Here is a 14197-nt window from a genome sequence, read left to right as displayed (position 1 = left end):
GGCTCCATGCAGGGAGCCCGACGTGGGACTCGATCCCAGGACTCCAGGATCAGGCCCTGGGCTGAAGGCGGTGCTAAACCGCTGAGCTACCCAGGCTGCCCGGATTGCCTTTTTCTTATCTGTCTTAAGAATTCTTTATATTTTCTGGGTGTAAGTTCTCTGTTGGATATGTGTATGGCAGGTAACTCTTACTAGTGTACTGGTTGCCTTTTCACCCTCTTTAAAAGTGTCTTTTGGTAAACAGAATTTCTTAATTTTTATATAGCCCAGTTTTGTTGATTTTCTTAACCTTTTTTTTTTTTTTTGTCCTGTTGAAGAAATAGTTGCCAAGATCTTGTTTTTTTGTTTTTTTGTTTGTTTGTTTGTTTGTTTGTTTGTTTTTAAGGTCCAATGTTTTATCTTTGTATTTAGAATACTAAGCCACCATTAAGGAGGGCACATGATGTAGTAAGCACTGGGTGTTACATGCTACTGATGAATTATTGAACTCTACATCTGAAACTAATGTACTATATATTGGCTAACTGAATTTAAATTTTAAAAAAAAAACACTAAGCCACCTGGAATTGATTTTTTTTGTTTATTATGTGAAGAAAAGGTCAAGATAAATATTTTTTCCTGTGTGGATCCCTAGATGACCCAACACCATTTACTAAAAAAAGACCATTTTTCCCCCCACTGCACTGCAGGGTCACCATGTCACAAACCAGCTGATTCTATATGAGCGTGTCTATTTCTAGGCTCTCTATTCTAATCCATTGGTAAATGGATTTATCCTTGCATGAGTAAAGTTATTTTTTTAAATGACCTAAATAAGATTTTTTAAAAATTTCAGATACTCAAGGATTTCTTCCTTTCCCCCATTGCTTGCTAATCTAGGCTATTTCCTTGACCTTTTCTTTTTCAGAGCATCTCTAGAATAAGGTTTTTGTAGTGAGTTCAATATGCATTTCAAATCTGTGAGTTAACCTAACTTCAACTTTTTATGCCATTGCTTTAAGTTTACTTAAAAAAATAGAATAAAAAAAAGAATAAAAAAATAGAATAAACAGAAAGATAGGATAGAAATTTGTCTTTTATGAAATATAAAAAGAATATAAAAAGGTAATATGTTTTTCATTACTTGTAGGTTTGTATGGATGTGTTTAAGAAATATATAAGTATCAACGAGCTGTGTTTGCTACAACGTGCAGGTATGAGACAATGGAACGATTACTATAAATTCATGAATGTGAGTGTTTCAAACAATGTGCTATTGTATTTTATAGTTTGAAAGTAACTTCAGTACTTTAAAGTATGAAAACTGAATGCCTTAGAGTGGCTCTGCTGGTCTTAGAAAGGATTAAAAATAAGTGTGCCATTTTGGTTACTAAAAAAATTAGAATCCACCTAACACTATAGTTCTCTTACATACTAATATTTGCATGGATGTATAGGTATAAGAAAAAATAATACTGTTAATTGGCTTAAAATCTTTCTGAAGGGATGTTTCAGAAACTGAAATCTTTCCTACTTCTTATCCTCTTAACACTTACCTCTTTGAGGCCAGTACACTTCCATACTGAATTCTGTGTAAGTCCCTAAACAGGCCAGGCTCTGTTATAATATCACAGCCACTGTACCTGCTCTCTATCTGGGATGCCTTTCTTCCATCCCTCTTCCCTATAGCAAAGACCTATTTATCTTTCAAATCTTAGTCCTAGGAAATAGCAGATTGCTGATTGCTGCTTCTGATCACAGAGGTGCAAAGAGATGGGCAGCTATTATTATCCTACTTTTTCCCATTGTCTTAAGCCTCTCTTCTTCCTGCTAAAGTGACTTCCAAACAATTTAAAGAGCTAGCACTCTTTTTTTTACCTTGTCTTTCATTTTTCTTTTTCCCCATTTCGGAGCCAAGTCTTAGAGACTAGGATATTCAAAAACAACTGCATGCATATATTGGGGAAACTAAAAAGTGACTGCATGAGAAAGGCTCACTAAAGAAATGATAAGACCTTAAATTTACTTCAGACTGATCCTCCCCACAGAACATACAACAATAAAAAAACAAAAGCAGGGATCTCTGGGTGGCGCAGCGGTTTGGCGCCTGCCTTTGGCCCAGGGCGCAATCCTGGAGACCCGGGATCGAATCCCACATTGGGCTCCCGGTGCATGGAGCCTGCTTTCCCTCTGCCTGTGTCTCTGCCTCTCTCTCTCTCTGTGTGACTATCATAAATAAATAAAAAAATAAAAAATAAATAAAAACAAAAGCAGTAAACAGAAACAATAACAAAACAACAGGCCCTGGGGGAAGGGAGAGAATCTGAGCTCTTGCAGTTACCAGTTATTAGATTAAAATGCCCACTTTCAACAAAAAAGTCACAAGGTATACAAAGAAATAGGAAAAAGTACAGCCCACTCAAAGGAAAAAATGTATCAATAGAAACTATCCCTGTAAAAGATCTAATGGCAGATAGTTGAGATAGTGACTTCAAAACAACTGTCTTAAAGATGTTTAACATACTTACAAAGATATAGAGGAAGTAAAGAAAATGATGTATGAACAAAGTGGAAATATTAATAAAGAGAGGTTAAGAAAACTCAAAAAAAAAACTGGAGCTGAAAAAGTACAATAACAAGTAAAAAGTTTACTACAAGGATTCAAAGGCAGATTTAAGCAGGCAAAAAATCAGCAAACTTGAAGATAAGACAATAGAAATTACTGAGTTCAAAGAAGAGAGAAAAGAAAGATTGAAGAAAAGTGAACAACAGCCTAAGGGACCTGTGGGATTCTGTTAAATAGATAAATATATACATTGTGTGAATCCCAGAAGGAGAAGAAAAAGAGGGAGGCAGAAAGAGTATGTAAACAGACTGGCTGAAAACTTCCCAAATTTGATGAAAGTCATGAATATAAATGTCCAAAAAGCTTAACAAACTCCAAGTAAGATGATGAACTCAAAGAAACTCACACCAAAACACATTATAATCAAAGTTTCAAAAGCCAAAGACAGTCTTGAAGGCAGCTGGAGAGAAGCAAATCATCACATCCAAGGGATCCTCAGTAAGATTATAAGCAAATTTCTCATTAGAAACTAGAGGTCAAAAGAAAGCCAATATTTTCAACATGCTTCAGGAAATTTTCTGTCGACCAGGAACCCTATATCTAGCAAAACTACCCTTCAAAAATAAAGGAGAAATTAAGACCTTTTCAGATAAGTAGAAGCTGGGAGAGTTCATTTCCCGTAGACCTGCCCTGCATGAAATGATCAAGGGAGTCCCGCATGGTGAAATGAAAGAACACATAGTCACTCAAGGTCATGTGGAGAAATAATGGTCTCAATAGAGGTAGTAAATACATGGACAATAGTAAAAGTTAGTAATTATTTAAACAATAGTTTGTAACTGCTATTCTGTTTTCTTCTCTATGATTAAAGAGACTAAAACAGTTAAAGAAAAAAATTATTAGTGTAAAAAGTAGTAGTATTGCAAATTTGATAACTCCAAATCTTCTCTTCTATATAATTTAAGAGCCTCATGCATTTTAAAAAACTGTTAATGTTTGGGACACACAGTATGTAAAAATGTAATTTTATGACTTAACTGAAAAGGGTAGGGATGGAGTTTTGTAAAAAAAAGCAGTTTTTGTATGTTACTGAAGTTAAGCTGGTATTAGTTCATATTAGAGTGTTACGACTTTAGGATGTTAAATGTAATCCTCATGGTAATCACAAAGAAAATAGCTATAGAATAAACACAAAAAGGAATTTAAACATTTAATTAAAAACATCAACTAAACAAAGACAATAGTAATGCAGAAAATAAAGAACAAAAAAGCTACAAGTATGCAAATAGGAAACAACAAAATACAGAAGTCCTTCCTTACTGTATGCTAACTAACAAAATTTAAATTTAAAAAGTTATATTTGTTTATATCATACTATAGTCTGTTAAGTATACAATAATTTTTTAAAAAGTGTATATACCTTAACCTTCATTGCTAAAAAACTCTAGCCATCATCCAAAGCCCTCAGTGAGTCCCAGTCACTGATCACAGATGACTACAACAGATGTAATAATGAAAAAGTTTGAAATATTTCAAGAATTACCAAAATGTGACACAGAGACATACAGTGAGCAGTACTGTTGGGAAAATGGTGCCAGTAGACTTACTTTATTTAGGGTTCCTGCAATCCTTTAATTTGTAAAAGATGCAAAATCTGCAAAGTGCAATAAAATGAAGTACAATAAAACAAGGTAGGCCTGTACCAAGGTAGGTCTTTCATAAAAGTGAAGTGGGTGGTATAAAGCATACTCTAGAAAGTGAGGGAAACCTGTGTATGAAAACCTATTGCAGAAAGCATACTCAGTGGTGAAAGACCAAAACTCTTCCCCTTAAGATCAGGAACAAAGGCAAGGGTACCCATTTTCATCATTTCTGTTCAAACTAAAACTGGAAGATTTATAATCCAGAATGATCAGACGAGGCAAAGAAATAAAATGCATCCATTTCGGAAAAGAAGTAAAATTAACTCTGCACATTATCAACAATAGCCAAATTATGGAAAGAGCCCAAGATAAAGAAGATGTGGTGTGTGTATACACATACATATATATAACAGAATATTTGTTTTTAAGATTTTACTTATTTATTCATGAGAGACATAGGCAGAGGGAGAAGCAAGCTCCATGCAGGGAGCCCGACATGGGACTTGATCCTGGGTCTCCAGGATCACACCCTGAGCTGAAGGTAGCACTAAACTGCTGAGCCACCCAGGCTGCCCTATATAACAGAATATTCAGCCATCAAAAAGAATAAAATCTTGCCATTTGCAACAACAAGGATGGAGCTAGAGTGTATTGTACTAAGTGAAATAAGTCAGAGAAATATAAATACCATATGATTTCACTCATTTGTGGAATTTAAGAAAACATGACCATAGGGGAAGGGAGGAAAAAAAGAGGGAAGCAAATAATTAGATACTCTTAACTACAGAGAATAAACTGAGGGTTGGTGAAGGAGAGATGGGTGGGGGGATAGGCTAAATGGGTGATGGGTATAAGGAGGGCACTTGTGATGAACACTGGCTGTTCTATGTAAGTGATAAATCACTAAGTTTTACACTTGAAACCAATTTTACCATGTTAACTAACTAGAATTTAAATAAAAACTTGAAATAAAAAAAATTACCTGTTTGCAAATAATATGATCTTACATGTAGAAACTCTAAAGATTCCACCAAAAAACCCGTTAGAACTAAAATATAAATTCAGCAAAGTAGCAGTATATGGATTGAACATGCAAAAATCACTTGCATTTCTATATATTCAGAAAACAATCTGAAAAAGAAATAAAAGCATTTCAATTTATAGTAGCACCAAGAATAATAAAATATTTAGGAATTAACTAAGGAAATGAAAGATATGTCATTGCTGAAAGAAATTAGACAGAAACTAGTAGAAACAAATCTCATGTTCACGGATTGGAAGACTTCATACTATTTTTTTTTTAAAGAATTTATTTGTTCATGAGAGACAGAAAGAGGCAGAGACACAGGTAGAGGGAGAAGCAGGCTCCATGCAGGGATCCTGACATGGGACTCGATCCCTGGTCTCCACCAGGATCACACCCTGGGCTGAAGGCGGCGCTAAACCCCTGAGCCACCCAGGCTGCCCATGACTTCATATTGTTAAAATGTCCATACTACATAAGTGATCTACTGGAAATTCAGTGCAATCCCTATCAAAATACCAATGACTTTTTTTTTTCCAGAATTAGAAAAACTAAAAATTCATATTTTATTGCAAGGAACCCCAAAATGAGTATAAAAAACAATCTTGAAAATAAAACTGGAGGACTTGAAAACTTCCTACAAAAGCTTCCTACAAAGCTAGAGTAATAAACAAGACTGCAGTATTGGCATAAAGACAGACATATAAACCAATTGGATAGAATAGAGAGCCCAGACAAAACCCCTCATATCAAATGATTCTAGGCAATGGTTCCAAGACAACTCAATGGGGAAAAGGATAGTTTCTTCGACAAGTGGTGCTGGGAATACTGGATAGCTACATGCTAAAGAATAAAATTAAACCCTTACCTGACACTCTATACAAAAACCAATTCAAAATGGATCAAAGATCCTAATATAAGACCTACAACAATAAACCCCTTAAAAGAAGTCATAAGGACAGAAGCTTAACAACACTGGTTTGGCAGTAATTTCTCAGATATGACACCAGAAACACAGACAACAAAAGAAAAAGACAAATTGGACTTCATGAAAATTTAAAAATTTTGTTCATTAAAAGACAGTATCTGACAGAATGGGAGAAAATATTTGCAAATCATATATCTAACAATGGATTAACATCCAAAATATATAGAGAATTCCTAAAAACTCAACAGCAAAAAAGCAAGCTGATTCGGAAATAGGCAGGGGTGCCTGGTTGGCTCAGTCAGTTAAGCCTCTGCATTTAGCTCAGATCATGAATCTGGAGTCCTGGGATTGAGCCCCATGTCAGGCTCCCTGCTCGGCGAGGAGTCTGCTTCTCCCTCTCTCTGCTCCTATCCCTCCGCTTCTCCCCCTGCTCATGCTTACATGCTCTCTCTTTCTGTGACTCTCTCAAATAAAATCTTTTAAAAAGCAGCAGCGGGGATCCCTGGGTGGCGCAGCGGTTTGGTGCCTGCCTTTGGCCCAGGGCGCGATCCTGGAGACCCGGGATCGAATCCCACGTCGGGCTCCCGGTGCATGGAGCCTGCTTCTCCCTCTGCCTGTGTCTCTGCCTCATTCTCTCTCTCTCTCTCTCTGTGACTATCACAAATAAATAAAAATTTTAAAAAAAATTAAATAAATAAATAAATAAATAAATAGCAGCACCAAGTAATCCAGATGGTAGTAAGTATTTTGGGCAGAAATAACTACACTAAAATAAAACCCAAGGTAATTTTTATTAAGGCAGTTTCAGCTAGGGTATAGAGATTCTGACCTGTAAAAGTTTGCAATGGGGAAAAAAATAATCCATGAGTGATCCCTTAAAATAATTTTACCAAAATAATGGGAAAAAATTAGAAATGGTTTAAGTGTTGTTATAGAAAGTAAATTAAGTTGGATTAACATTAAGAAATTACTTTCCGAGAGGAAATTAGTATACTTTTTAGTAGAATGTTCATAATCATAACTGGAATAAAAAATATCTCTAGGATCAACATGTTGGTGGGGTTAAAAACAAGAAGGGGTATGTATACAAATAGTCTGTATCCATCCCCAAATTATACAGTTTCTCATACATGACCAAGCCTGGCCTGAAGAATCCCTGAGAGTGTGGCTCCCTCAGAGTTCCAAGGATACCATGTTGTATGAGGCAGCTAACCTATTTCTTGTGGTTAGCACATAAGTTAGCTCCCACTCTAGTGCCTACTATGCTTGGTTGACTTCAAATGTTAGTCATTAACTTTTATTTTAATTTACTTTCATCAAATATTGCTGATACAGAAGTGTACCTTTCAAGAAGATAAATTTACACTGCTTGATCTTTAAATATAGAAAATTTGTCTAATTTAGGAAAGATAAATATCTTGATATCAGCAAATGATTTTTATATTTTTTTTATTTTTAGTCAACACATTTATGGATTACTACAGAAAGTTTCCGCCGGGTATACACTTTGATTTGCAAGTGCTAAATGACCTTCTAAATTCTTTACTCAAACATTGTTTATTGAAAGAAGTATTTCAGGTAGTGAACCTCAGCATAATGGTTAAAATGCTGGTAAGTAACCTGAAAATCTATGCTTTTTAGTATTGTAAGTAAATTTGTTATATTTCTTGTTTGTATAATTTATCAATTAAATCTTTGGGTTTATTGAATAATTCCTAGAGAACGCTTTTATTTTCAGCTTAAATGAAAGAAGACATGAAAATGAGTATAATTTTTTGTTTTATTTTATCCAGCCTGCTTTGAAAATATTGCTAAAAATATTTGAACATGTGGCAACTATGAAATTAAGGAATGCTGTACCTGCTTTAATAGATATATTTTGCAAGGTATGCTTTATCACTTTTATTCTCTGATACTGAATAACCAAGAAAATAATTCTTTCCACTTACACTCTTAAACTGCCTTTTACTCACATTCTTGATGCCAAAGAATTCTGTTTTCAGAAATGTTCTTTTTCTCTTGAAAGAGGATTTATAAACAGACTCCAGTGACTGATGGGCCTTCCCCTTAAATAGTAAATCGTTCTAAGCACTCCAGGTGACTTCTTTCTGATTTGTAAAGTCATCTCTACACCTTAAAGATGATTAAAGAAAACTCTTTATCAAAAGATATGAGGTCATTTATAACAAAAATCAATACACAGATCAATATATACATAGAAAATCATGACCCAAACAAAGTAAGAAAAACAAAGAAACATGGAGGTTAGGAATTAATTTTATAGTTGGCACCAAAAAAAAAAAAAAAAGAAAAAAAGAAAAAGAAAAAAGAATTTTATGGCTTTCTAAAATTATATTAAAATATGTACTTTTGGCTGCTTACTGGTATTTAGCACTGCCCAGCCATCCATTTCAGAACAGGCTGATAACAAGAACCACCCCTCTCGCCCACCCTTTCTATAAGGAGCAGCATTGGAACCACTCTAGCAGAATATACAGGTATTTCGGTGAATACCTCTAGATCCACATTACAAAACTTGACAGAATTATCTGCCTGGAAATTTTTTAAGCTAGAAATTACTTATCACCACTAGTAGTTTTAGAAAACCTCAGTTTGATATGTCTCAGGAAGTTTACAATCTGGGATAACTTACAAAAACAAGTGCTAGGCTAAAGACTAAATGTGTACCAAACAGGAGGTATGGATGATAAATTCATTGAGATAACTTGGAAAACAAAGAATATTCAAGTTTTGAATTCAAACATTATTTTCATTTTCACTTTAAATTCTTAAGGTATCTAACTGTGGTTTTCAGATATTGGAAGAAAATATACTTCAGGGGGTTTTTTTGTTTTGTTTTTTTGTTTTTGTTTTTTTACTTCAAGTTTTTTGTTTTTTTTTTTAAGATTTTATTTATTTATTCATCAGAGAGAGAGAGAGGCAGAGACACAGGCAGAGGGAGAAGCAGGCTCCATGCAGGGAGCCCGATGTGGGACTTGATCCCGGGTCTCCAGGATCATGCCCTGGGGTGAAGGTGGCGCTAAACCACGGAGCCACCCGGGCTTCCCTACTTCAAGTTTTTTAAGTGAATTTTAGTTCTACTTGTTTTAGTTTTTCCACCAATCCCCTAGTTGTTACATACTGGTTTTCAACTCTTCCATATTTGTATAAGAATAAATACCTTTTTTTTTTTTTTTTGGTCTTCTACAGTTTGTTGAAGCTGGGATGGTGTTTGACCCAGAGCACTTTAACTATATAGTCAAGCTCTTATACCAACTACAGGCTTCCCAACAAGAAATAACTGCAGTTCTGGAGATGAAATCCAGGTAAGAAAAGTGATTATAACTAAAGTTAAACTTAACATACACATTTTTTTGTGATATATATATATTTTTTACAGACTTGGAAAGGGTGAAAGCAAAGCACTTATTTATCACTGTATTCCAAACATCGAGCTAGCGACCCACCATAAGCCTTTCTTTCATCTCTTGGCTATGTCCTAGTCACATTGTCATTAGTCAGGCTGCTTCTAGACAGCCTTCCTAGCCAGCCTCACCAAATCTTTCCAGTACCTGATCCACCTCAGTGTTTGGCACATCAACTGTAAAAAGAACCTCTTATCCTGTTTCAGAACTTAATGCACCTTCTTTTATGTGTATAAAGTACCTCAATTCTTTTTTTTTTTCTTTCACTTCTTTTCATGTTAGCTATGTAAAATACTTTAATTCCTCTTTTTCATTCTTTTTTCTCACTTGTTCACTTTCTCTCTTATGGGCTTCCCAATTGATTTATTTGGAAACCTATGATATTATGAGTAGTACCATAATATACCTGTATTAACGAAAAGGAAAGCCACAACTTTTACAAAAACTGTAATTAGGGACGCCTGGGTGGCTCAGCAGTTGAGCATCTGCCTTTGGCTCAGGGTGTAATCCCAGGGTCCAGAATCGAGTCCCACATCGGGCTCCTTACAGGGAGTCTGCTTCTTCCTCTGAGTCTCTGCCTCTCTCTCTGTGTGTCTCATGAATAAATAAATAAAATCACTTCTCATTATCCTCTAATATAGGGTTTTTCAGACTTTCTTGGTTCATAGTGTCCATAGGCCCAAAAAAGTACATTAACAGTCATATATACTAAGTAGTTAGATCCAAACAAGTTAATAGTAGTAATTTGATGGTATCTGACAGAAGATGCTTTGAAAAATTAAAGTAACCTATGGGGCTCCTGTGAATTTTCTGTAGTGCCCTGGATGTCATTGTACACAGTTAAGAAATAGCAGTGATTCCACTAAGTGATACTACTTCTCTTGAAGCACCAGCATTGAAGATACATTTAACTTTCTCAAGTTCTGAGTTTTTTTCTTTCTTTAACTAATAATGATTAATATTTCTGTTTATAAAAATTATAATACTATTTTAGGTTAAATAGATTATTGGGACTACCTAGGAAATAAGTTTTTGTAAGAAAAATGCTGTTTGTCTAGCACAGAGTTCTGGGATATAATCTATTTATAATGACTAGAGTACATCAATATTTTCTTCCAAATATTAAGTCATTCTTCTCCTGATCCATCCGCTAACAAGTTGGCATTTCGGACAGTGGCAGCTATGATAGAGAGCTCAAATGGCTAGCAGATCTTCATCTCCTGTGAGATTGAATAGCATCTGGCACCTCTAGGTGCAAGAGGAGCAGTACTACCCTTGTTTCCAGGAGAGCTATACAGCTTCACCTTTCAGGCAGTGATCTCTTGGTATAGAAAAAGGATCTCTTGGTACAAGAAGATTCCAGAACAAACCAGCCTTAGTTTTCAATTTTTCAACAATCACACATACATGTTTATAGTTTATTTTATAACCCCTAATTTTGATAATTGTATCCTTATACACTCTGCTCCTTCCTGTGCTCCCACTTCAAAAGAATTATCTAGTATTTTTAAGAGGAATTAACGTTGGCCTATTTGATGAAAGACAAAGTAGGATGATAACTGTGGATAGTAAGGGGTATGGGTTGTGGTTAGGGATGTAGACCTGGCCTCAATGCAGAAGGAAAAAATTTAGTATTTATCATTTTATGTTTGAACTTTCCAGACACCCTTTGAAATAATTACCCTTTTCTGGGCTCGGGAAATGAATTTTAATGAACACTCATACTTGATTTTGATTATAGTTTTAAATTAGGTAGTTTATAGTTCATTGGAAAGGCTTTCACATTCACACAAAGAATTCCAACATATTCAGGATATCAGTGAGAATTTAGATGTGTCTGTAATTTAGGACATTTAACATACACTTAATGAGTTTACAATTGTTTTATTTTGAAATAATTATAGATTTACAGAAATGTTGCAAAAATTAGTATAGAGACTTTCCCTTTATCTAGCTACCTTTTATGTTAACATCCTACATAGTAATAGTGCAGTTATCAAAACCAAGAAATCAGCAGTCATAAAATCCAATTAACTACAATCTTAGAGCATCCTAGTAGGAGGTACATGGTGCCAACATATCTTATTGATTAACTTAACCTTGGTAACTTAGTTAAAAATGTTATCCGCTAGGTTTCTACACTGTAGTTACTGTTTGTCCCTTTGTAATTAATATTATGGGCAAGAGACTTTAACATAATTCACCCTGTTTCTCCTCAAGCCTTCATATGTTAATTACAGTATTCATCAGGGAATCTTTCTGCAAGTTACTACTATGGTATTTGCTCAATGGTGATTTTACATTTTCCCTATTTCTTCTACATATATTAATTGGAATTTTGAGTAAGGAAGAACTTTCTCTTCTCCATTTATTTATCCATTTATTACAGTATGAACTCATGAGTATTTATTTTATCTTACGGTTTATGTATAATTTAATACTATTATTATTAATTTTTTTGCTCAAATTCTTCCAGATTTGTCCCTTGGGAGGTCCTTCAGGGTGGTTCCTATAGCCTTTGATCATATTCTGTTCATTTTCCCCTCCATTTTCTTATTTTTTGGAGCCACAGAGTTGTTTTAAGTTTCATCTTCTGTTTACCCTGCCCGAGCACTGGCAACAACCAAGGAGTTTCTCCAAGGAGTTCCGGTTCCTTTCATTGGAAAGTGGTATTTGAAAACCAAGATCTGAATGAGCTTATTGCTGCAGGAGTGTCATTGCAGCTAGATCCTCTCAGTGTACAGGGCTAGGAAATATATTCATTATATATGTATATAAAAATATATAAACAAAACATACATATAGAAAATATATGCACATATATATGCACACAAAACACACCTACACAAAAACATATTTTTCTATTTGTATGTATATTAAAAAACATGAGTTCATACTGACTGCTTAATTCTAATCCAGCACCACATACTCATTTTAGCTTTCCATTTTCTTATATATAAATTCTTTTTCTGACAGCGAGAAATGTGACTTTCATTGTCTACAATGTGTTTACTCATTTATCAATCCTTCTATCCAAAAGTGGTGTCAGAACTGCTAACCCATACCCCTGTGAAAAAAATTTAGAATGTAGTATTAATATAAAGTTATTTTTTTCTTTAGCCTTACAGTTTTCAGCCAAAATATTATTTCCTGTTTCTTAGGTTAGTTCTTTTCTTTTCCCCACTGCTGTTGAGTGTGGATATTCATTTGTAGAAAATTGAGGTTTATTCGCTACTTTTTTTGCATTATATTTTTGAGTTCTTCCAAATCCTACTTTTAAATATTTATTTAGGGAGGTATATGAAACATTATTGTTTATTCTAAGAGTCAAAGCAATATTAAAACGTATGCAATGAGAAGTGTTGTCCCCCTTATCCCTACCGTCTCATTTCCATTTCCTCCTCTTTTACCTCTTTACCACCTACTAGAGGTAGCTAGTGTTTTAGTTCTGGTTTGTCCCTTTTATAATGAGCAGATATATACATATTTTGTTAATCTTTGTTTCTTACAAGGATATCATACGATAAATATTCTTTTCAACTTTTCTTTTTTCACTTAAAACAGTATATCCTGGAAGTCAATTTGAATTAGTTCATGAAGGAGTTTGTCATTCTTTTTTATAACTGCATGGATATACTATAAGTTTTTCAGTCAATGTATAGGTATTTAAGTTTTCCCCAATATTTGGCAGTAAAAATAATGCTTCAGTGAATAACCTTGGATATATGTATTTTTTAACATTGTTGGAGGTATATTTTTAGGGTACATTTCTAGAATTGGGAATTAGGGTCAGTGCACTAGAGCAACCACTAAACAATTATACAAAGTACTCAAAAACCTGTAGATAACCAAAATGAAATTCTAAAAATATTAGAAGTAATCCCAAAGGAAGATAAGGAAGGGGAAACAGAAAACAGATAATAATAAAATGGCAGACTTGAGCTCTAGCATATCAATAATTACTTTAGATATTCCAATTACGATAATTAAAGGATGGTGATTGGCAGAGTAGATATAAAAGCATGACCCAACTATATGCTATCTATAAGAAATTCACTTTCATTAGTAAGATATAGGTAGGTTGAAAGTCAAAGGATGGAAAACAATATACCATGCAAAGGTTAATTTAATTTTATTAAAAAAAAACCTTTTTTTAGATTTTATTTATATATTCATGAGAGACACAGAAAGAGAGAGAGAGGCAGAGACACAGGCAGAGGGAGAAGCAGGCTCCATGCAGGGAGCCCGATGCGGAACTTGATCCCGGGTCTCCAGGATCAGGCCCTGGGCTGAAAGCAGGCGCTAAACCGCTGAGCCACCCAGGCTGCCCCGCAAAGGTTAATTTTAAAAACAATGTGAATGGCTATATTAATGGCAGATAAGATACACTTCAGAGCAAAGAAAACTGCAAAGGGGAACACTATATAATGATAAAACAGTCAATACACCAGAGACTTAACAATCTTAAATGTGTATGCAGCAGGCAATAGAGCTTCAAAATACATGACACAAAAGTGACAGAACTGAATGGATAAAATTGACAAATCTATAACTTTCATTGGAAACTATATAAAATCAAATTACCAAAGAAGATAGCAAGAAAGGAATAAAGGAACTACAAAATAGCTGGAA

At 34.5% G+C, this 14197-nt stretch overlaps 1 protein-coding gene across 1 annotated transcript in view; it reads left to right on the top strand.

The window, feature by feature from the left end:
• The window catches only part of TOPAZ1 (testis and ovary specific TOPAZ 1), a 77971-nt gene that overhangs the window by 30047 nt on the left and 33727 nt on the right, over positions 1-14197 (top strand). Inside the window, 4 exon segments of the mRNA XM_025461469.3 lie at positions 1130-1193; positions 7600-7751; positions 7934-8026; positions 9351-9466. Of these exon segments, the coding sequence (XP_025317254.3) occupies positions 1130-1193; positions 7600-7751; positions 7934-8026; positions 9351-9466 (425 nt within the window).

Source organism: Canis lupus, chromosome 23 (assembly GCF_003254725.2).
Source record: "Canis lupus dingo isolate Sandy chromosome 23, ASM325472v2, whole genome shotgun sequence".
NCBI classification, from domain to species: domain Eukaryota; kingdom Metazoa; phylum Chordata; class Mammalia; order Carnivora; family Canidae; genus Canis; species Canis lupus.
This window is presented reverse-complemented; position numbering and strand designations above follow the sequence as displayed.